The 25,784-nt window shown below is 40.8% G+C and overlaps 1 protein-coding gene across 1 annotated transcript in view; it reads left to right on the forward strand.

Annotated features, from left to right (window-relative positions):
- The window catches only part of LOC126282514 (probable E3 ubiquitin-protein ligase HERC1), a 715,173-nt gene that overhangs the window by 286,075 nt on the left and 403,314 nt on the right, over nt 1-25,784 (forward strand). Inside the window, 4 exon segments of the mRNA XM_049982172.1 lie at nt 853-1,036; nt 3,811-4,162; nt 7,765-7,891; nt 9,125-9,289. Coding sequence (XP_049838129.1) covers nt 853-1,036; nt 3,811-4,162; nt 7,765-7,891; nt 9,125-9,289 — 828 coding nt within the window.

A 25,784-nucleotide genomic window follows, 5' to 3' on the forward strand; every position in this document is an offset into this window, starting at 1 on the left:
TTATGGCAGGCTTGTATGACGTGGCTATGTCAACCAGATTATGATGACACTATTGAAGCTATTCATAAATAAATAGTCTTATTGCAGGTTCTTCGTGATTTCTTTTGTCATCTTTGGTGTCATATAAAAGGAATATGTAAATTTTTGTATGTCTCATTCAAAGTTAAGTGTGGACACTCAAAACATGTTCATAAAAATAAGGAAATATTTTACAAATAACTGGTTGCAACTACCTTTTTTATATTTCATATAAACACTCTTCGTAGTCATTTAGGGATGAGAAAGCTGTTTGCAGTGTGTGCGTGAGAAGAAGAGCTTTGCCAGAAGAGAGTTATTAGTTTGAAGTCCAAATATGGGCCACAAATGTTCAGGTAGATTGTGTATACATTTGAAGGATAAGGGATACAGGACACAGAACTCTTGTTCATAGGTGTAAGAAAAGAAAGTGCACACAGTGTCCCCAGTTTCTTTACATTCCAAATAAATCTATGTCATTCACAGTCTTACATGAATCTTCACTGCACTTCAGATGCAACTATCTCTCACTGAATTAGAAGGGTTAGTTTTACCAAATGAAAATGTATGCCTTTTTCAGTTGAAGTTTTTTCATTTATCACTGCATATTAATGTTGTAAGTTACCTCTTATGTGATAAGTTTATGGCTATGATATTTTCATATGTGAGTCTTGGGGGTACAGGTTCCACAAAAGTGATAAGTTAGGAAATTTTGATTTAACAGTACCACCTTAGTACTGTTATCTTTAGAAATACTTATTTCTAGGACACTGAGATTCATTCCAACATTGTTGTTTTATTCTGCATTTAATATTTATATTTGTATATTTTTTGCAGTGGAAAACCAGGTGTTGACAGTATTTGCCCTGAGTATGCGATATGAACCTGCTGACATAGAACATGCTGTTGATGATGGTTTACTGCCTTTGCTGACAAAGCTGTGTGTTCCAAAACCTGGAGATGCAGCAACTCTTAGCACAGCTGCAACAAATTTGCTGCATATTCTTTCTATGTCCAGTGGGTAAGAATTCAGGCACTTCTTTCATTTCATCAAGTAGTCTTTCTTTTTGGATGTTGTGCATTCTTTCTAGGTCCATTGGATAAATAATTTCAACAAGTAATTTTAGGACATGGACATATATTATACAGCTACTGCACTAAATGTTTACGTCGCAATTGACAGTTCACGTACACAATAGTAACATTTGTGTACAACCTGTCCACTTTGTGAATTGCATTCTCTGAAGAAGATAATCTGTTTATGTTGTTCATTCAACATTTACTAATTTCAGGATATTAAGAAAATATGAGAGAGGATCATAAAGTAAGGCACAATAATTTTTTTCTCCCCTGGTATTGCAGCTAAAATGTTGAAATTTCATGATGATATAGTTTGAAGTTTATGCTGTTGAGGATATTTTGTTTTTATGTGCAGTTCTGTTTATAGTAGCCTGAACTACAAAAGAAACATGCTGCTTGTATTACTGCCATCAACTTGTGAAGAGCAGTGAAGTGCAGTTCGATGTTTGTAGGCCAAAGGACAGTACCTGACTGAAATTGACAGGAACATGCTTGGCATGTATGGGGATGGCCTTTTGGACTGTGGCAGTGTCTCCAACTGGTATAAATTGTGGAACTTTTATGATTTTCTATGCTCCGGACAACCCAGTAACAGCTGCGACCCTGCAGAAAGTTAGAGCCATCGAGGCAGCAATTTTGAATGACAAGTGTGTGCAATAGCAAACCTTATCACAGCATTGTAATGTTTCCTATGGTGCAGTATATCATATTACTCATGAAACATTGAAATTTCATAATGTTGATGCTTGCCGGATGCCTAAGAACCTGACAAAAAACCATAAGCGCAAGAGAATGATGACAAGCTTGGACCACTTAATGCACTATGCTGGAAAAGGACATGACTTTTTAAAATGAATCATCACTGGTGATAAGTTGTGGGGATACCACTTCACGCCTGAAACAAAGCAGGTTCTGTGCAGTGCTAACAAACTGCTTACGAAAAAAAATTCAAAGTGACTCAATCTGCTGGGAAAGAGCTTGTGACAGTGTTCTGGAATATACATAGTGTGTTACTGGCGGACTTTGCTGAACACAGGACCACTGTGAATGCTACAGCTTACATTAAAACTTTGGTTAAGTTGCGTCGTGCCCTTCATAACAAACGCCACAACATTAATGCTGACCTTGCCAAACTTCTTCATGACAGTGCTCGCCCCCATATTGCTTCTCCTGTTCATGAGAAAATTGCCAAATTTGGGTGGGAGATGCTCTAGCATCCACCATACAGTCCAGACAATGCACCATTGGACTTTCATCTGTTTAGTTCTTTGAAGAATTTCCTGGCCAGTCAACACTTTGCAACGGATGCAGAAGTGAAATCAGCAGTCTGCACATGGCCATACTAAACCGAACAGACTCCTATGAAAAGGGCATATTGAAACTGGTATCACAAAGGGAGAGATGTGTTGAGAAAATTGGTAACTATATAGAAAAGTAGGTAAAATATGTACATTAATTTGTGATTTTTTTATTTTGTTACTTATAAAACTTTTCTGTAATAAAATTATTGTGCATTACTTTCCAATCTTGCTTCATATTAGAATATTCTGAGTGACTTTCTGCGCTCTTTCTTTGTTAACATTTAAATGTTACTGCGTCAGGAAAGAAACAAAATGGCAACATATTGTGTGTTCAATACTGCCATTATATTCTTTTACAGTGGTTTTGGTTTGATACGTATTTTGTAATAAAAGGTATATGACTGACAAATGTATATTTCTTTATGTACGGAATTCCTATGTTTGGTGAATAGACGTGCAACTGTACATATGGTAGTCATTACATTTAAATGCAGAGATGCAAACTTTTTTGAATGTGAATGATAACTGCTTTAAAAAGAAATGGTAATGAAACAGACACACAAGCAAGCACACGTCATGCACACTTGACCACCAACTCTGGCAGCTCAGACCAGAATGCCAGTTAAGGTAGCACATTAGAGCAAGACAAAATGTTTGTGTCAGAAACCAAATATTTCAGTATTGGTTATTAATTCGTAGCCAAATTCCTCTTCTCGCTTTCTCACAGGTAATTACTTGAAAGTCAGTTATAAACAATTGCTTTAATTTGAATCCTTTGCAGTCTCTTATATCTATATAAAGCTTTACAAATAAAATTAAAGAAAGAGATTAACATTGGCATTCTGGTCCGAGCTGTTGGAACTCACGGTCACGTGTGTGTGAGGTGTGCATAAATAGTGAGTGTTTCTCTTCCTTTTTCTGACAGAGGCTATGAGTGAAAGGTTACATGTAAATGTCTTTTAATTGTGCCTGTCTACAACTTAATGTTTCATCTTTACAGTAAGAAGCAATGTATTTTTTCCTACATTGTTGATATTCCAACCCGAAATTTCCATTGTTTAATGATAATGTCCTGTTACTAAAGTAGATTTTAGTAGTTAAGGTGGCACATTAGAGCAAGACAAAATGTTTGTGTCAGAAAATTAAAATTCCAGCATTGGCTACTAATTCCTAGCCAAATTTCTCTTCTCACTTTGCTACAGATCATTACTTGACAGTCAATTACAAGCAATTACTTTAATTTGAATCCTTTACAGTCTCATATATCAGTTTAAAGCTTTACAAATAAAATCAGAGAAAGAAATTAACATAAAAGCAAAGTAGTCAAGGGAAACTGGTCCAATTAAAATGTCTGGCATTTTGGTAGAGACTGATAGGAAGAGTGGTAATATTTTCTACTTTTTCTCTCACATAGAGTCCATGCCTGGTCCCTTCGTCCAGAAACACTTTCTGCTGTTGTGGATGCCTTGCATGGACAACTTACGACATTGCTGCAGGCATGTGACGATGATGGTGCAGGGAATGGTATGGGAGCAGCAGTGGAACGAGCTCTTGGTGACTTCCTTGTGCTTGCAAGACACATTTGTGGCACATTGCCATTACGTAGCCTCCTAGCTGCTCCCCGCTGGATATCATCTTTGTTGGAAGCAGCAGGTGGTCAGCGGTGTATGGGTCAGCTTCGTCCACGCCTTCTTGCACTTGCTTTACTTGAAGCTGTTCTTCCTACCCAGGATGCTCATATACATGGGTCAGAGTACAAAGAGCAGGTAACAGTGTGTTTGTTTCAACATTATAAATAATGTTAGTTCTTTTCCTTCTGATGTTTGAGGTTGTAGAGTGATCAGTATGTGTCCTTTGTTGTTCGTTATTAAATGTTTTATTGATTATGAGGTAATGTGAAAGAAAGAGGAAGTAGCAGGATGATGTATTGCTTAACCTGGTTATGAAAGATCTGCAGTAGAGCTAAAATATTCAGCAATGTGGTGCAGAGGTAAACCACTAAGATCATGTACAAGAGAAACTAGATTTTAATGTCAGTTTGTTAAAGAATCCCACTATTACCATTCAAGTATTAGGCCTTAGGCAAGCTCTGAGTGGCAGACTGGCAGACAATACAAGAAGCCATGTGTGGTGGGGATAAGTGATCAGCAAATTTCCAGTCCTTCCAGCAGCTGTTTTTGCCAATAGATGAATCCTAATGATGCCACTGTTTGCTTATTCAAGAGTTCTTCGTTTGGCTTGACAATGCTGAGTGGACTTCGATCCATATCTTCCTACCTCAGAAAAAGTCTAAAGAGGTGCCAGGAATCAAATGTGGATTGTTCTGCACCAAAAGTGGCAATGCTAACCATTCGGTTATGGAGGTGATCTGTTAAAGAATATCATGTCAGTTCTGGGCCCTTTGTTCTTGCCAAGACTCAGGTTGTGCTCTGCATATAATAGCAAAATATGAAGCATATGTTATTCAAGCACAAAACTGTTCTTGTAAGTTGTTATTTTTATACAGAAGTGTAGTAGATGATCATTGTAAAAATTTACATTCTTTCTATGAAATTGCAATAATACAGAATTTCTGGCCAAAACAAACCTTCAGGAGGGAAAATTCCAAACACATGTGATAGATACTGTCCTACCCTTTGGAACTGTTAGTTCCTTCCTGAAGAAGGAATAAGGTATAGTTGTGTAGATGTGGTGAGTCAGTGATGAAGGCGGAGGTGTTGAAGAGATTAGGAAGTCAAAGACAGTACTTTGGTAAGCACTGTACCAGCTTAAGTCCAAAGATGGTATATCCACAGAGTGAGAAGTAAAGACAAATTTAAAGGAAGAGTAAAGAGAAATGAAGTGAATAGTGTGACTGAAAATTGGAGGAAAGTGGAAATAGAGATATGACAAAAACTAAAGAGTGATGAAGGATGGAGGAGGGAGGAGCAGTGGGGAGGGGGGGGGGGGGGTGCTTAAAAGTAAAAAGTAATACAGTAAATAACTGAGTAAATATGAAAAAAGAATAACAATAAAAAATACGAAAGGAGAATTATTGTCTTTTAATGGACATTAAGTGTGATATATATTGGAACAAGGCCCATCTCAAAAGTTCAGAGAAACTAGTATCAATAGTACCAGGTGGAGTCATTCAAATAGCCCATGTGGTGTAGGCTACTTTTCCAAACACATCCCCCTTTCCTTCCTGAAGAACAAACATGAGGTTCCAAAAGCTGGATTACTGTTTTCTACTTGAAGTGTTTTTGATAGTAGTACTAGAAAATTTGCCTCTTGGTGTACTAGCTAGCTACTCTGGCACCTGGTGATTTTAAAATTTTAATTTCCTATTTGATGTATTCAGTGTGACTGTTTTAACAATATGAGAAGGAAGAACTCAAACATCAGTGAACAGAGAGAGAGAGAGAGAGAGAGAGAGAGAGAGAGAGAGAGAGAGAGAGAGAGAGAGAGTTTAAAAATGTTCTATGTATAATACAGGATGTATCCTGTGCATTCACTTTGCATTTAAACCATCAATGTATAGTTCCCCATTGATTTTATATAGTGCAAAATAGCTCCAAACATACGAACGCACTTTCCTTGCCCATGAGGACACCTGACCTTAATCTTATTGTGTACTAATATGTCTTATCATTGACTGGTATGGCTTCCCAACACTTCCATTATTTTGTGGATTGTGTGCAACAATGAGTTAGCACCACCATCAGGTTGAAAAGGGATACTTCACACTGTGAAAGATTCATGTCTTATTAAGTTGCTCATCAGTGTGTATGTATTCTATAATGTTGGTTAAAACTGCAATGCCAATGAGATTCCATGTAACTGAAATGAGGTTTGTGTCATGCTTATGGTACATTAGAAGGCCAAATTGTAAAGATTAAACAGTAACACATGATATCTGACTTTGAATATTCCATAGGAAGTAAAAACCCCAGATGATGCAATCACAGTCATGTACAATTGAGGCAGGAAATCAAAATGGGTGTGATGTCTGGGTCTACAAAGCATTAGCCAACCAGTCATCTTCCAGATATATTTCATGGACTATATTTCAGATGAATGAGCATGTCAAGAAACCAAAGTGTTTTTTATCACACATCTCAAACAACATTTTGTTGGACATTGTCTTGTAGGATTATGGCACGTAGAGATATGTGAAAGAGGGGCAGCTTCTCAGGATCTAAAACTGATGCAGCAGTTACTGTTCACATTGCTCACAGCAGATGTATGGTTGAGTGTTATGTTGCTATTAATTGGGTTTTGTTAGTCATGTACTTTTTACTTACTTGTGTTCTAAGTTTAAATATGTAATAAACAGTGGTTGTTGCTACATTTTGTTGATATATATTGTGTTTCCTTTCCATCCCTTTTCTTTGGCTTGACTACATAACTTATTCCATTCTTTCCACAATGCCTTTGCAAGTGATGTGTCATACTGAACAACTGATCATTGTGGAATTTTTTTTCTTTTTGGAGACCAGATATCTTTGATGTAAAAATTCATCTATGTGTACAAATTTTCACTTGATTCCATATTTTCCCAGTGATTTGATGAATTGTCTGCAATGGTGATTCTAGTATTTAATACTTTGACTTACATTATAACTTATAATATGAGAAGCCCTGCAGAATTTGTCCAGCAACAGGTTTGCAAGAGACATCTGTAACTGATACTAGTATAATATGACACCTATTGTTGTCATTTTGGTTGTTGTCCTACTAATTAAACTTTCAGCACAGTATGTTACTGTTAGCACATCAACTTTGTACAACTATTGTTTGTATGATGACTGATATTCTTTTGTGACTTTATAGCACTTTTCATTAATTATATTTTTTGTTGTTGTATATGCTGAAGTCTGAAGATAGTTGTTACAGTTAAAATATGAGCCTACAGTTTTGTGAATGTTGCAGCATCATTTTTATTAGTTATCTCACTGGCTAGTATTATGCCCTGCTATGTTCATGAGATATACTAACATTTATTTCCATGTTTCCACATGATGCCTCTGCATGGTCTAAATTTGGTACAGCATAATCCTGTCCAGTTACACAATGGGCATAGTGGGATCTATTTGTACATCATCTCACAAAAATCTTAACCTCTGACAGCTGTTGCACTGAGACTTCTTTTCAACAAAGTGTCACAAAAGTCTGCTATCACCATATCTTGTATGTTATTTGACAGAGTGCATAAGCTTGTGTCTTCTTATTGTCAATATAAGTTTGAAGTAACAGTGTTAATAGTTGCTACAACTAATAACAACAATTCTATTCAGTTGTGCTTATTGTTTTGTAAGTTTATTCGCATGAATAAAGGAAATTATGAAGTGTTGATCTCTATGTCTTGTTGCTTTTGCTTGTGTGTCAGGTGGTACGTGAGCTGTTCAGTCAGTTATCATCAAACATGTGGAGCTACCCACAGACTGTAGCAGAGCGGCAGGCCTTAGAAAAACAGAGGCAACTGCAAAAAAAATTGTTTCAACTGAAAACTCAAGGTTAGCGTAAATTACATAAAAAGTACTATGTTGTGGTATTTCTGTAAGTAATTTAGTCCACATCCATGGAGTTTAATCATCATCATCATCATGAATAAATTATAGTTAGTCCCAGGGAGACTATGTCAATAACAGTATTAATGACTAAAAATGATAAAATTAAATGCATTGATTTTTTAAATTTAATTAAATGTGAAGTTGCATAATTTTGTCATAGTGACACTCAAGATGTGTAACTGTTCATGGGGTACATTTAAAGTGTTAAGAAACTATTAAGGGCATTCTTAACTGATTAAGTTTAAAATTTTGATTTTGTTTGAATAGAATTAAGAAAACTAACAGACTATGTTGGGCAGTAGCAATAGAAAAACCTTGGTAACTTTTCAAAGAAACATCAGTAGAATGCATGTGTGTTTTGTACATAAGCTTTACATATTCAAAAATTAAAGATAAGTTTTGCAATTTGCCTTGCTTGATAATTGAAGTAAATAATTTCTTGATATGTTATGTGAATAGCAAAAGTGAGATGTAGATACAGTGACACAAGTTGATCTGAAGGTCTTTGGAAATTATGTAGCTGCTAACAGTTTGATATGATAATTAACATGTTATGACAAATTTCTCTGCAGAGAAATTTAAGGATTTAGGGGATCAAATTTTCTTGCAGAAGAGAGAGCTGATGAGTATTTGTCCTTGTTAATTGGTTAAATGTAGACTGAAAGTAGAAGTGAACCGTTGGCAGCGCAGAATTCCACTTCAAGTAAGTGCAGTAATATTTGCAGAATTCTAAATACATTTTCTCTGGAAAAGTTGGTGAGCTACTGGAGGAATTGAATGACCTAGATTGATCATAAATGTATAAAATGAATTTAGTCTGAAAGAAAGAACTGGCTGTTCTGATATTCTTGGCAGTTGAGTGAGTGTTGAAGAGTGAATATTAAATTCATGTGTGACCATGCTGCATTGGTTAGTATGCAAACATGCTGATGGAATAAAAAAATTACAACACCACAAAACTGATTAATGTAGAGTAATGAAACTTTGGGTACAATTTTGTCTAGGGTAAACATTTAAATGATTACCATATTTCAGATGTAATTTTGTTTAAACATCTGTGTGATAATAACAGCTTCCTGGAATTCTTAAAATATAATTATGTAGGATCTTTATCTTCGTCCATTTTGTCACATTTTGAACTTAACAATCATATGTATGATTTGTGGTATTTTACAGGAAATTCGTGGCAAGAAGCTGATCCAAGTGATGGGAACATACCTGTTGAAGAAGTTGGGTTTGATCCTGAGAAATGCTTTTGTTGTACTGTTGAAGGCAGACAGACTTTAGTTCATGCACCTGGTGGAAGAGGCTATGGTTTAGGAGATACTGCTATAACATCAGGTGACACTGAGCTCTTTTTGATGAATTTTGTTTTATGGACATTAGGCCACGGTCCTGCCCAATGTTTTGTCTTCCAATGCTGAAGACAACATCACAGGCTATATTGACTCAAAAAGCAGTTACAATCTCAAACAAGCTAAAATTGTGTTAATTATTTGATGTCAACAATAAAGTTTTACAGATCCTTATTACTATTTGACTTATGTGAGTATTTGATTTGTAGAATGAGTACAATAAAAAGGAAAATTACTGAAAAATGAATATAATTGAATAGCACTATTGTAGTGCTGTGAAGAGCAATACACTGAGAAGAGAAAAGGACAAAATTCACGGGATAATGATATGTACATGTATAAGTGGCAGTAGTACTGCATGCGCAAGGTATGAAAGGGCATTGTATTTGTTGTGGTTGGCAGGAGAGCCAACCATGTTTTTCTAAAGGAGGCCAAAATGCACGCGTCTAAGCTCGTGCAGGCTGGCATGCATGATTCACAATATCAATAGTACGGATACTGGCGCCTTGCTAGGTCGTAGCAAATAACGTAGCTGAAGGCTATGCTAACTATCGTCTCGGCAAATGAGAGCGTAATTTGTCAGTGAACCATCGCTAGCAAAGTCGGCTGTACAACTGGGGCGAGTGCTAGAAAGTCTCTCTAGACCTGCCGTGTCTGGCGGTGACACCACATTCCTCCCCCGCAAATCGGCGTACGGTTGTGGAATAAGGCTTCCGCCCGCTGTGGGGAGGACCGCATGTTGACGTATGCGACAAGGTGGGGAGCCTAACAACAGGCGAGGCTGTGCCACCCGCTTCCTGCCATTCGGACCACGGGGAGCGAGGAAACGCCTGAAAACCTACTCCATGGCGCACGCCATCATGCGGTGTATGTGCCCGTAGAGAGACAGGAGAGGCCGAAGGGTCGACCTCCATCGGGCCGGGGCACCCGACGGGTGAAGACGACACATGGTCCGGAGCAGGCAAGAGTTCCATGTCGGAGGACAACTGGTCCCGGGAAGCGATCGGCGGCGTGTGACCCAGGAAGGTGCCCGGCGGTTGCAGCAACGCGTCCACTGCGGGTGTCGCTGGCGGGAGAACAGGCGGCGGCGCGTCGCCATGGGGCAAAGTGGAAGGCAGCATCGTTAACACCTGGGGCTGAGGCGAGCCAGTAGATGGGTCCCCAGGGCGCTGACAGGATGGCACCATCCCTGAAAGCAGATGGCGAGCGGCAGATCCCGTGCGATGACAGAGGCGCAGCTGATTGAAATGGCGACGCACCTCGCCAGAGGCCTCCAAAACCAGATACATAGCGCGTCTGAGGCAGCGAAGAATGCACCCTTCGAGCCAACGCCGTGAACCTCGATAGTGCCGATAGTAGACAACGTCGCCTGGAGCAAAAGCAGGTTTCTGCCGCTGCACAGGAACCTGATGCGGCGGATGTAGCAATGACATCAAGGTTCGGTGATGCCCAGAGAGAAGCCTGCACACGTTCAATCACACCTTGTGATTCCAAATCGTGTATTGTTTTTGCGACCTCATCACGCAATGCGTGGGGAACATTGCGCGCTCTGAAAAATTTCGGTTGCGCATTTACTTTCTGTTCCAAATGTGCTTCATAGTTCTTAGCGCAGCCAAGGCCCGGTGCAAAAATGTCTGTAAATTCTTCACATAGACGAGAAACACTGTCTGAAGCCACAGTCTGGTTCACTGATAGGACCTGATTTACTATAGACAAGTTAAACAACTGAAATAAATCGAAACCAAACAAGTTCACTGCAGAAGAAGAACGAAGGACGTAAAATGACACAAGTTTTGTTTGTTCTTTGTACGTTGCAAGAAGGCTGCACTGTCCTAACACAGGGATGCTTTGTCCTAAATAGCTACTTCATTTAACATTTGCGGCACGCAACGGAGGTGTTCCCAGCAGTTTGTAAGTGTCTTGATTGATCAAGGAAACTGTAGCTCCGGTATCGAGCTGGAATGGTATCACTTTGCCGTTAATGTCCAAGTCCACAAAAAGTTTATTGTCCTGCTGACGACAAGAGCGACTGTCTCGTGCAACGTGAACTGACACTGGCACATAATCACTTGCGACTTGACGGGAGTTCCGGCGACGTTGACGCACACTATTTTTGGGTTGAACACAGGCACTGTTAGAGAGAGTAGCACTGGGCGGAGTGGAATCAACGACATGAATTTCCATGGGCGAAGTTTGATGATCCAGAATATCCTTGGTTCAATTCCGATTCCGGCGCGCTGGAACGGCCTTGAGCTTCCGATCTGAGCTTTTTCTGGCAAACACTCTGAACATGTCCTTTTTATTACAATTATCACGCGAATGTTTAGTAGCACACCGCGGGCATGATTTGATCACTACATTTGCTTGCCGGCTCGGTACACGTGGCTGAGAGCTTGGCGGCAGCGGCACGGCCAGGCGCAAGAGCTGTTTACTGCTCCGTGCAGCTCGCCCAGTGGGTCGGTTAACCTGACACACTGCTGGTGAAGTTTCAAATGATTCGTGAGCAAAGTCAAGTGTGTCCTGCCTATCCAATATGTCCATCACTTGTTGAAGGGAGGGATTTACTAGTTTCAAAATCTGTTCCCTTATACGAACATCAGAAACATTCTGTGCAATTGCATCACGTACCATAGTATCTGAATATGGGAGTCCACATTGACACTCAAAAGCACAATCCCTAGTAAGGCCTTGCAAGGTTGCAACCCACTCCCGATTAGTCTGTCCTGCCGTACGTTTTGTACGAAAGAAGGTATACCGTTTGGCAACTACATTGACTGATTCTTTGAAATATGCATCTAATGCAGACAAAATTTCTTCGTAGGACAGAGTTGCTACGTCGCGGCGACGAAATAATTTGACTATCACACGGTACGTGGACACTCCAACGGAAGACAACAGAAATGGCTGCCGCTTGTTACCTTGAATTCTGTAGGCGGTGAGATGGAATCCAAATTGGCGGGACCACTCTGTCCAGCTTTCCAGTGCAGCATCAAAAGGTCAAAAAGTAGGTGCAACAGCGTGTTGTGGCTGCATTAGCGGTGAAGCAGCTGCTGCCGCATTGTTTTGCATTGTACGTTGACCCTGGACGAGCTGTCCAAGGGCAACCAGTGAGGCCTGCGTCTGCTGATTCTGTAAGCGATGAAATTTGGACAGTACATCTGGAGATTGTGGCGAAGCCATTACACAAGTAAATCAGGGCAAATTAGATAAAAACACTTTCACTCTCGCCGCCAATGTTGTGGTTGGCAGGAGAGCCAACCGTGTTTTTCTAAAGGAGGCCGAAATGCACGTGTCTAAGCTCACGCAGGCTGGCGTGAGGTCTGGAACATGACAAGGGAATTAGAATTGATTAAAACAGACGTAGCTGGTGGAATACTTAACTTTAATCCATTAATGACGAACGTCGCTCTTTATGGTACATGATTCACAATATCAATAGTACGGATACTGCCGCCTTGCTAGGTCATAGCAAATAACGTAGCTGAAGGCTATGCTAACTATCGTCTCGGCAAATGAGAGCGTAATTTGTCAGTGAACCATCGCTAGCAAAGTCGGCTGTACAACTGGGGCGAGTGCTAGGAAGTCTCTCTAGACCTGCCGTGTGGCGGCGCTCAGTCTGCAATCACTGATAGTGGCGACACACGGGTCCGACTTATACTACTGGACCGCGGCCGATTTAAAGGCTACCACCTAGCAAGGGTGGTGTCTGGTGGTGACACCACAGTATTGCCATAGCTGACATTTGTACTCATGTAAAAAGGTTTTCAATGTGATTAAGGCTGCATGATGGGAATTAACAGACTATGAACACGGGATGGTAGTTTGAGCTAGATGCATGGAATACTCAAATTTGGAAGTCATTAGGGAATTCAATATTCTGAGATCCACAGTGTCAAGAGTGTGCTGAGAATATTACCTCTCACCACTGACAACACATTGGTCAACGGCCTTCTTGTAACGACCTAGAGCAGCAGTGTTTGTGTGTAGTTGTCAGTGCTAACAGACAAACAACTCTGTGTTAAATAACTCTGTAAATCATGTGGGACACATGATGAGCATATCTGTTAGGCTCATGGTGAAATGTGGAGTTAATGGGCTATGGCAGCAGAAGCCTGATGCAAGTGCCTTTTTTAACAGCATAACATAACCTGCAGTGACTCTCCTGGGCTTGTGACATTAGTTGGGCCATAGACAACTGGAAAAATGTGGCCAGGGCAGATGAGTCCCAGTTTCAGTTGGTAAGAACTGATGCTAGAGCTCAAGTGTGGCACAGACCTCACAAAGCTGTGGACCCAAGTTATCAACAAGGCACTTTGCAAGATGGTGGTGGATCCATAAAGGTGTGAGCTATGTTAATGTGGAACAGACTGGGTCCCCTAGTCCAGCTGAACAGATCACTGACTGGAAACAGTTATGTTTGGCTACTACTTGGAGACCATTTGCAGCCATTTGTGGACTTCATATTCCTAAATATCGATGGAATTGTCGCCGGGCCATAATTATTCATGATTGGTTTGAAGAACATTCTGGTTAGTTTGAGCAAATGATATATCCACCCAGATCATCCAACATGAATCCTGTCAAAAATTTATGAAACATAATTGAGAGCTCAGTTCATGCTCAACATCCCACACTGGCAACACTTCCGCAGTTGTGGATGGCATTAGAGGTAGCATGGCTCAGTATTTCTGGAGGGGACTTATAACAACTTGTTGAGTCCATGCCATGCTGAATTGCTGTAGTTGACTGGAAAAAAAGAGTACTGACATGATATTAAGAGGTATCTCACAGCTTTTTTCACCTTTGTTCCCACCCCCCATCAGCCTTGTGACTGTTTTGATGTGGTCTGCGTCGAGTTCCTGTCCTGTGCCAACCTCTTCATCTCAGAGTAGCACTTGCAACCTCTGTCCTCAATTATTTGCTGGATGTATTCCAATCTGTGCCTTCCTCTACAGTTTTTGCCCTCTACAGCTTCCTCTAGTACCATTGAAGTCATTCCCTCATGTTTGAACATATGTCCTATTATCCTATCCCTTCTCCTTATAAGAGTTTTCCACATATTCCTGTCCGATTCTACACAGAACTTCCTAATTCCTTACCTTATCAGTCCACCTAATTTTCAACATTCGTCCTTTGCACCACATTTCAAATGCTTGAATTCTCTTGTGTTCTGGTTTTCCCACAGGCCATGTTTCACTACCATACAATGCTGTACTCCAGACGTACATTCTCAGAAATTTCTTCCTCAAATTAAAGCCTATGTTTGATACTAGTAGTCTTCTCTTGGCCAGGAATGCAATTTTTGCCAGTGCTAGTCTGCTTTTGATGTCTTCCTTGCTCTGTCCATCATTGGTTATTTTGCTGCCTAGGTAGTAGAATTCCTTAACTTCATCTACTTCATAACCACTAATCTTGATGTTAAGTTCTTGTTGTTCTCATTTCTGCTACTTCTCATTACTTTTGTCTTTCTTTGATTTACTCTCAATCCATATTCTCTACTCATTAGATTGTTCATTCCATTCAGCAGATCATGTAATTCTTGTTTACTTTCACTGACGACAGTAATGTCATCAGCGAATCGTATCACCTTGAATTTTAATTCTGCACTTGAACCTTTCTTTTATTTCCATAATTGCTTCTTCGATGTACGTATTGAACAGTAGGGGTGACAGACTACATCCTTGTCTTACACCCTTTTAATCCCAGCACTTCATACTTGGTTGTCCACTCTTATTATTCCCTCTTGGTGATATACTTATTTTTCTTAGAACTTTGAGCATCTTGCGCCATTTTACATCATTGAATACTTTTTCGAGGTCGACAAATCCTATGAACGTGTCTTGATTTTTCTTTAGTCGTGCTTCCATTATCAACTGTAATGTCAGAATTGCCTCTCTCATGCCTTTACCTTTTCTAAAATCAAACTGATGGTCACTAGCACACCCTCAACTTTCTGTTCCATTCTTCCGTGTATTATTATTGTCAGCAATTTGGATGCATGAGCTAATTGTGCAATAATTCTCCCACTTGTCAGCTCTTGCAGTCTTCGTAATTGCATGAATGATATTTTTCCAAAAGTCAGATGGTATGTTGCCAAACTCATACATTCTACACACCAACATGAATAATTATTTAGATGCCACTTCCCCAAATGGTTTTAGAAAATCTGATGGAATGTTACCTATCCCTTCTACCTTATTTGATCTTAAGTCCTCCAAAGCTTTCTTAAATTATGATTGTATTACTGGATCTCCTGTCTCTTCTAAACTTATTTCTTCTTCTACCACATCAGACAAATCTTTTTCATCATAGAGGCTTTCAATGTATTCTTTCCACCTATCCACTCTCTCCTCTGCATTTAACAGTGGAATTCCCATTGCACTCGTATTGTTACCACACCTGCTTTTAAGGTCACTGAAGATTGTTTTGACTTCTCCGTATGCTGAGTCTGTCCATCCAACAATCATTTCTTTTTCGATTTCTTCGCATTTTTCTTGCAGCCATTTCATCTTAGCTTTCCTGCACTTTCTATTTATTTCATTCCTCAGTGACTTGTACTTCTGTATTCCTGAGTTTCCCAGAACATGTTTGTACTTTCTCCTTTCATTGTTCAACTGAGGTATTTCTTCTGTTACCCATGGTTTCTTTGCAGCTACCTTCTTTGTACCTATTTCCAACTTTTGTGATGCCCCTTTTTATAAATGTACTGCCTACTGGCTATTCCTTATTGCTCTATCTATAGCCTTAGAGAACTTCAAGCGTGTCTCATCATTCCTTAGTCCTTCTGTATCCCACTTCTTTGCATATTGATTCTTCTTAATTAATGTCTTAAACTTCAGCCAGCTTTTCATCACTACTATATTGTGATCTGAGTCTTTATGTGCTCCAGGGTATGCCTAACAATCCAGTATCTGATTTTGAAATCTCTGTCTGACCATGATGTAATCTAACTGAAATCTTTCTGTATCACCCAGCCTTTTCAAGTATACCTCCTCCTCTTGCAATTCTTGAATAGAGTATTTGCTATTACTAGCTGAAGTATATTACAGAACTCAATTAGTCTTTCTCCTATTTCATTATTTGTTTCAAGCCCGTGTTCTCCTGTAATCTTTTGTTCTATTCCTTCTCCTACAACTGCATTTCAGTCCCCCATGACTATTAAATTTTCATCTCCATTTATGTACTGTATTACCTTTTCAGTATCCTCATATACCTTTTCTATCTTTTCATTTTCAGCTTTTGATGTCGGCATGTATATCTGAACTATTGTTGTCGGTGTCAGTTTGTTTCAGTTTTGGTAAGAACAATCCTAACACTGAACTGTTCAGAGTAATACTCTCTCTGCCCTACCTTCCTGTTCATAATGAATCATTCTCCCATTATACCATTTTCTGCTGCTGCTGTTGATATTACCTTATACTTATCTGACCAGAAATCCTTGTCGTCTTTCTATTTCACTTCACTGAACCCTACCATATCTAGTTTGAGCCTTTGCATTTCCCTTTTCAGATTTTCTAGCCGCCCTACCACATTCAGGCTTCTAACACTCCATACCCTGATTCATAGAATGTTATCCTTTTGTTGTTCATTTAGTCTTTTTCACATGGTCACCTCCCCTTGGCAGCCCCTCCCTGAGATCTAAATGGGGGGGAGGGGGGGGGGGGAACTAATACAGTATCTTTTGCCAATGGAGAGATTATCATGACACTTTATCAACTACAGGCCCATGTCGTATGGATACATGTTACATGTCTTTAATGCAGTGGTTCCCATTGCCTTCTGCATCCTCATGCCATTGATCATTGCTGATTCTTCTGCCTTTAGAGGCAGTTTCCCACACCAAGGACAAGAGAGTGCCCTGGACCTCCACTTGGCATTCCGAACTAGCCCCATACCAAGCCTCTGTGCAGAGGCTGGTGAACCGCCACTTCATATGCGGCGACGGCTACTTACAGTACGCCAGGCGTATAAAACTTTGTCCACACCATACACACCTGCATACCATACTGTTGCTCAGCCTCCTCTGGCACAGTTATTTCATAACCGGCAACGTGTGATGCAGCCCTATGGGATTCACGCACAGGATTGCCTCGCTGCGATGTCTATGGCTGATCTTCGTGTTTACGTCGCGGTTGGAGCAGATCTCCACCTTGGCTCCTCTGGAGACCCAAACTTCTTTTAGATGTGATCAATTTTAAGAAAGATAGCACACCAGATTTTACATTCCAATCTCTGTTTTTTAACATTTTAGATGTGCATCACAGTTTCACTGTCGTTTACACTGATGGCACCAAAGAGGAGAATTTCCTTTGCTGTTCTGTGGTGTCCCCCGATCATGTTACCCGGATTTATCTCCCTGCTGAATGTACCGTTTTCGCAGTGGAGCTCCACGCGATCCTGAAGGCACTGAAGCAGATGAATCGTGTTCGGGACGATCGATTTCTTCTCTGTTCCGATTCTCTCAGTGCCTTACAGTCACTGCAGAACTTGTACCCAACTGAGGAGATGGTTCAGCTGATATATGACCAACTGTACTTGCTCCAACGGCAGGGTAAGGAGGTATCCTTCTGCTGGGTGCCTGGTCATGTCGGAATATGGGGCAATGAACAGGCCGATTGGGCTGCCAAGGAGGCCTACAGAGAGCAGGATGTGGTCCAGTGTCCTATCTCCTTGCAGTCTGTCATCTCTGCACTCCACAAGAAGTGCATGGAGTTGTGGGAGGACGAATGGCTGGCAGTGACGGCCAATAAACTGTGGTTGGTAAAGTCAACCACTTGGCTGTGGCGTTCCTCCTGCTGGTTGCTCAGGCGGGAAGAGGTGGCCCTCACATGTCTTCGGATCAGGCACTGTCCTCTCACACATAGCTTTTTATTATGGCGGGAGGATCCTCCGTTTTGTGATGTTTGTGGTGTGCACATCTCTGTCCGGCACATTTTAACAGACTGCATTTTATACCGTGATGCAAGGGCGGAAGCACAAGTTTATGGGGATCTGCCTTGTGTTTTAGCTAATGATGAGACGTGCGTGTCTAGTGTTTTTAAGTTTTGTGATGTGTCTGGACTCTGGCCTAAACTTTTAGGCTGGAGGTTTTAGTGTATTGCAAAGTGGCTGACTCCTCCCTTTTTTCCTTGCGGTCAGCCACCCATTTCCATCTGCTACATTGTTTTAGCTCCCGCTACCATTTTCTTTCTGTGTTGTCCATGTTTTACTGCTGATGCCCTGCTTCATCCCACGCTTTGGTGTGGGTGAGCACATATTTTTCAACGATTGTTCCCCGTGTTTTATGTTCTGTTTTATATTACTGTACTGAGTGTTTTCTTGACACCTGTCTCACTATGTTACTGAACGGGCACTGAAGACCTTGCTGTCATGCCCCCAAAAACTCCTCTACTACTACTCTGTCCACTTCTGTGCCCTCTTTGACATGCCTTTTGGCAGAATGAGAATGACTTCTTATGTCGTAAGTCTTCGGCCGCCAATGCTGATTGTTGTTGTTGTTGTTGTTGTTGTTGTGGTCTTCAGTCCTGAGACTGGTTTGATGCAGCTCTCCATGCTACTCTATCCTGTGCAAGCTTCTTCATCTCCCAGTACCTGCTGCAACCTACATCCTTCTGAATCTGCTTAGTGTATTCATCTCTTGGTTTCCCTCTACGATTTTTACCCTCCACGCTGCCCTCCAGTGCTAAATTTGTGATCCCTTGATGCCTCAGAACATGTCCTACCAACCTGCCCCTTCTTTTTGTCAAGTTGTGCCACAAACTCCTCTTCTCCCGAATTCTATTCAATACCTCCTCATTAGTTATGTGATCTACCCATCTAATCTTCAGCATTCTTCTGTAGCACCACATTTCGAAAGCTTCTATTCTCTTCTAGTCCAAACTATTTATCGTCCATGTTTCACTTCCATACATGGCTACACTCCATACAAATACTTTCAGAAACGACTTCCTGACACTTAAATCTATACTCGATGTTAACAAATTTCTCTTCTTCAGAAACACTTTCCTTGCCATTGCCAGTCTACATTTTATATCCTCTCTACTTCGACCATCATCAAACAGCAAAACTCCTTTACTACTTTAAGTGTCTCATTTCTTAATCTTATTCCCGCAGCATCACCCGATTTAATTTGACTACATTTCATTATACTCGTTTTGCTGTTGTTGATGTTCATCTTATATCCTCCTTTCAAGACACTGTCCATTCCGTTCAACTGCTCTCCCAAGTCCTTTGCTGTCTCTGATAGAATTACAATGTCATCGGCGAACCTCAGAGTTTTTATTTCTTCTCCATGAATTTTAATACCTACTCCGAACTTTTCTTTTTTCTCCTTTACTGTTTGCTCAATATACAGATTGAATAACATCGGGGAGAGGCTACAACCCTGTCTTACTCCCTTCCCAACCACTGCTTCCCTTTCATGCCCCTCGAGTCTTATAACTGCCATCTGCTTTCTGTACAAATTGTAAATAGCCTTTTTCTCCCTGTATTTTACCCCTGCCACCTTCAGAATTTGAAAGAGAGTACTCCAGTCAACATTTTCAAAAGATTTCTCTAAGTCTACAAATGCTAGAAACGTAGGTTTGTCTTTTCTTAATCTTTCTTCTAAGATAAGTCGTAAGGTTAGTATTGCCTCATGTGTTCCAACATTTCTATGGAATCCAAACTGATTTTCCCCGAGGTCCGCTTCTACCAGTCTTTCCATTCGTCTGTAAAGAATTCGCGTTAGTATTTTGCAGCTATGGCTTATTAGACTGATAGTTTGGTAATTTTCACATCTGTCAACACCTCTCTTCTCTCCAAAGGTCTCTTTAATTTTCCTGTAGGCAGTATCTATCTCACCCCTAGTGAGATAAGCTTCTACATCCTTACATTTGTCGTCTAGCCATCCCTGCTTAGCCATTTTGCACTTCCTGTCGATGTCATTTTTGAGACGTTTGTATTCCTTTTCACCTGCTTCTCTTACTGCATTTTTGTATTTTCTCCTTTCATCAATTAAATTCAGTATCTCTTCTGTTACTCAAGGATTTCTACTAGCCCTCGTGTTTTTACCTACTTGATCCTCTGCTGCCTTCACTATTTCATCCCTCAAAGCTACCCATACTTCTTCTACTGTATTTCTTTCCCCCATTCCCGTCAGTTGTTCCCTTATGCTCTCCCTGAAACTCTCTACAACCTCTGGTTTAGTCAGTTTACCCAGGTCCCATCTCCTTAAATTAGCACCTTTTTGTAGTTTCTTCAGGAAATGCTGATTATTAATCAAAATTTAAGCAGCAGTGGGTTTTGAACCTGGGACTGAGTACGTTTTGATTACTAATCGAAGACTCTACCCCTAGATCACAGGTACAATTTTAAACTGTAGTGTATAATAATTGAAAAATTAACTATGAAAAATGAAACCTAGAGCTATATCATGTTCAGTATTATTTATGTCTATTGTACTCTACATTGTGCAAATCTCTGTCAGTGTGTGTAGTTTTTCAGTATATTGTGTGTCCAAGTGAAGCACCTAACCATGGCTTCAAAGACATCTTAGATTGGTAGCTATCCATCTGTCTCTAACTCCATCATAAACAAGATGTTGTTCACCTTTAAACTCAGCATAATTACTGCCTGCGGAGTCAACACAGAGAGTCCACAGACAGTCCTCTTGAACGCCATCTCATTTTTGATGACTGTAACAAATAAATTACTCATATTATTACCCCTCAGTATGAATATATTATTCCGTTGTGCCACTGAACAAAGTCCTTGATGTGTTGCATTTTTTCTGGCAGTATTTATATCTGGGAAGTAGGGAATTAGTTAACTTTGCAATGAAAGTACTGGACAGAAATATACAGAAGTGCAGCAGAAGTGGTTCATAGTGAGACATTCCATAAACTGACCAAGGTAAAAAGACCTAAACCCAACTTTTCAAGAGAGGAAATGGCAGCACTCTATAAGCTGCAGAAAACTGGCAGCATTATGCTCATGGGTCCTGACAAAGACAATTCCACAGCCATGATGTAGTATCAAAATTATGAGGAAGTGATCTTCATATTGGATGACCTTTCATAATGATTTCTGGAAAGTGGCCTGGCCTGACCAACAGAGTGTACAAGAAGTCTCAGGCCTACCAAAAAACGAGCATAAAAAGCTTTCATGCTTGGCTACCGGTACCACCATGGTCCCATAGATTATAAAAATTGGATAAGGAAAGGGTCCCACTATGCCCCATAGTAAACAACATTGGAGATCAACTTGCAAATTTTTCACAACCATGCTGAGACTACTTGTCATAAAGAGCTGTCATTACGCACAGAACTCACCATACTTCATCAAATATATGCAGGATCTCTCTTTACAGGGTACCCCAAGTAGACTCCGTAAGCCTCACAGGAAAAAAAGTTTGGGCCAGTGCTAATGAAATTGAATTTGTACTTATGTCAACCTACTAGTGGGGGGAGGGAGGGGGGCTGTCACTGTCATCAGTAGAGGCCAATATGTTTAAGGATGGACCTGAAGAAACAACCCTGGAGTCAGCAGTCTACAAGTCCTCATGCTTTCTGTGATAACTAGATGATGTGTTCGTAAACTGGCTGCATGGATGACATCAGCTACAAGACTTACTCCAACAACTAAATTTGCTGCACCAGAACATCAAAACCATGATGTAGCTAAAAGATAAGAATCAACTTCCATTTCTGGAAGCACTCATCAGGCGAAGACCAGATGGCACACTAGGACATAGTTTCTACTGTAAACCTACACATACCTGTATAAATTTGTACTTGTATGCCTCAGTTGTCATGTACCTTGGATGCCTCAGGTGTCATGTTTCTTCACAACATGGAGGTGTCTTAAGCACACCATTCCACAGAATACGTAAAACCTCAGAGAATTAAAATCTAGCAGCAGAACTGCAGCACCTACAGACCGCGTTCCACACGAACTGTGATGCAACCTATAAGTAAAATGTGCCTTAAGAAGCAAGACCACAGTCAACCGAGAGTGTAGAGAAACCTATTCTGACAGAAATTATCCCATACATGAGGAACACAACAGCAAAATTCAGAAGAATACTCCAGAAACATAATGTCAAGTGTGCAAAAACACACCAGCCAAGACAAAAACCTTGTTGGAATCAGTCAAGGATGATCTAGGATGCTAGAAACCAGGAGTCTACTGCATCCCTTGTCAGTGTTGGAATAGATATGTATGCTACAACTATCCCACACCATACGAGATATGCAATGAGCATATATGCCTCACGGACAGTGAACAGCCAACAAAATCTGCTGTGACTGAGAGCTCCACCTCCCATGGACATGCCATGAATTGTGGTAGTGCCAAGATGTTCCAACAGTTCAACAAATTCTGGGATTGCATTCTTACAGAAGCAGCTGTAGAGATCAGGATACCCTGACAGACTAATACATAAAGGCAGTGGCTTTCAATTAAGCAAGGCCTGGGACCCAGTCTTGAGCAAGGTCAAAGCACAGGGCAGTCTACACTACCATTATGGCAACTAAAGAAGCTGAAGATGCATAGTTGCCATGCCAGCAGATGGAAACCCACTTCCATCATGGCAACTGAGGAAGCCGAGGACACTGGCAGAGATCTTCATCTGGTGCAACTGAAAACCCTGGAAGGAGTGTCGACATCCTGCTTCCTCCACCACCACTTCAAGTCCATGACCACACCTGGCTAGCAGTAGGCTGCGAGCAGAGGGGACATCTTGCCTTCCAGATGATGCCATCTGGATGAATACCCAAGAAACATGCAAAATTTTCCTTCACCATGAAAACCTTAAATCACACATGCCAACCATCTGATGCATTCTTTTTAAGGATAATACTGATCGTTGAAGATACTGATTCAGCTTAACAGAGGTTTGCAACCTTTTTCCCCTTTTCTTGTGGTAACTCCATGCTGCAGCACTCTCTTAATCTGAGAGTTGAGTACCAATTCTTGTGGACAATGTCCCATAAATATTTTAATTCAAAGGCAAAGCTCCTGACACCTGATAAGCTATGTGCTCTGTGGGCCAAAGTCCTCAGGACAGCCTTTTTCCTTGCGGAGTGATGATAGCTCTTGACCTTGAAGTATAGGTCAGTGTGTGTAGGTCTCATGTGTATGTTACTGTCTAATGAACCATCTGATCTCAGCTCCACAATGATGTCTTAAGAATAGTAGGTTCCATCTTTCACAAATTCCATCACAAGCCACATGTTGTGGTGACGTGAATTGAGGTGTTTTAAGAGGATGTTAACCAGCTCCATGTGACCCTATGGCAAATATGTCATCTACAAAGCCAAGAAGAAATGGCTACATTTATATGTGGATGATTTATTGGAACTGTTCCTTGCACAGGTTCACAACCATTGTGTGACACAAATGACCTATGGCTACACTCTTGGATAGTTCACAATACTACCTGTTATAGAGGAAATATGTCAAAGTCAATATGTGCCTGAACAGGCATGTCATGGCAGAAGCACACATAACGGCTCTTCTTAATGGCATATGGTGAATAAGGATCCTATATCAGAACTGATCGTGAGGTCTTCTTGGCCCATTTGGAAGCTGTGGAGTTGCTGGATGAAATGCACCAAATTCCACATAAAGTGCTGGCATTTTCCCACAAAGCATCTGAGCTTCACAGTCAAGTGTTTTGTTAATTCAAATGTTGGTGCGCCATTGTTGCTAACTATTGCGGAGTGGCATTCCTTCCGTGTGGACTTTTAAGTAGTCAGTAAAGCTTAGGTGGTGCAGCTGCTCATTGATGGAGTCTGTTCACTATTATCTTATCTTGGAATGTGTGGGAGGGAAGTTTGATGGTCTTCTTCTACACTTGATTGGTAGGATCATCTTCAGTTTTCCTGTAGGCATTGCCCTCTAGGAAGTTGAACATTTTTTCTTTGTATACTTGACATGTTAGCAGGACTGTACAGTTTTCATTTTCTGCTGAGAGGATGACTGTCAGAATATTCTCAGAGCTGCTTAAGTGCTTTTGTCTCTTCCTTTGAGATTTTGGGCTTCAGTGGAGCGGCCCTAGTAGCTGTATGGCATGTTTCACATTATATTTCCTCTGCAGCATCCCGTGGATGTGCATGATGATATATTCTGCTGCTGCTAGGGTAATCCCTGTCAGTGTGGAATTTGGTCCCTTTCCCATTATAGGTCAGGTAGCATCATAATTATTTTCTCTGTTCATTTGATTACAATTCTCTGAGGTTGTTCTTGTGGTGGTATAGCCACAATTCATATTTAGCAGCTTGTCGGCAAGGGTCCTACTGCCATGTTCTGTTGGCTTGAGACCAGCTAACAACATCATAGACTCCTGTTAGTGAGGGGAGAGTGTTCATGCCACTCACAGGTGGAGCATGAAGAGTTTTCATGAGATCTTGTCGAATCTGCATTGGGTGTATTGGATCCTCTTCCTCCCAAGTGCCAGGCTGTCTCTTTCATAACATGGTTGGCAGCTGGAGTTCTGATATGCAAAAGGTGATATGGTTTGGTTTCCTTTTCATCTCAGCAGAAAGATAAAGGAGGATGTTCCAAATCTTGTCAAGCCTCTTCATTTTCCTGTCATCTCCTCTCTGTAAAGGTATCTGATGTGTGATTTTAAAATTTTCCAGCAGAGGAAACTTTTTGAATATTTCTCAGGAATTCAGCTGGGTGGCATCAGCATCATCCAGAAGGCACGATATTTCAGCAAGCTGACGTGTTGCCATCTTGATGCATTTCCGATGACTGACAGTTTTCTGTGAGGCGTCATCACCTTCTATGTGCAAACCTCCCATCCTTGCACCCCTTTGCAACAAGAAGGAGTCCTAAGCACACTAGCAAAGAGCACACAAAATCTCAGACCTGAAAATCTAGCAGCTGAATTTGCACCAGCTAAAAGCTGTGCTTTACTCGAATGGTTACAGCAAACACCAAATACAATCTACTATACCATACATCAGGAACACATCGGCAAATGTCAGGGGAATACCCTGAAACATAATGTCAAGTGGATGATCTGCCCACCAGTTAAGATGAAAGCTTTGTTGGGATCAATCCAGGATGACCTAGGACTCTGGAAACAGAGTCTACCACACCCCTTCCCATCATGGAAAAATATATGTGGGCCAGACTATCTGGACAACAGAGGAGAGAGGCACTGAATATACGGGCCACACAGATAACAAACTGTCAACAAAATCAACTGTGGCTGAGCACTGTCTCTCCCACAGACATACCATGAATTACGATGGCTCCAAGTTGTTGCAAAAGTCCACCACCTTCTTGGATTATATTCTAAAAGAGGCTGTAGATATCTGGCTAATGTCAAACTTCTAAATAGAGGTAGTGGCTTTCAATTAAGCAAGGCTGGGACTCAGGATTGAGCAACGGACAAAGCCCAGTAGCAATCAAGGTGGAAAGCCACTCCTAGGAAGGCAGATGAAGAAGACGAGGACACATAGCCACTACACCTGCAGAGACCTGCATCT

This window comes from Schistocerca gregaria, chromosome 7, assembly GCF_023897955.1.
Source record: "Schistocerca gregaria isolate iqSchGreg1 chromosome 7, iqSchGreg1.2, whole genome shotgun sequence".
In the NCBI taxonomy this organism is placed as follows: domain Eukaryota; kingdom Metazoa; phylum Arthropoda; class Insecta; order Orthoptera; family Acrididae; genus Schistocerca; species Schistocerca gregaria.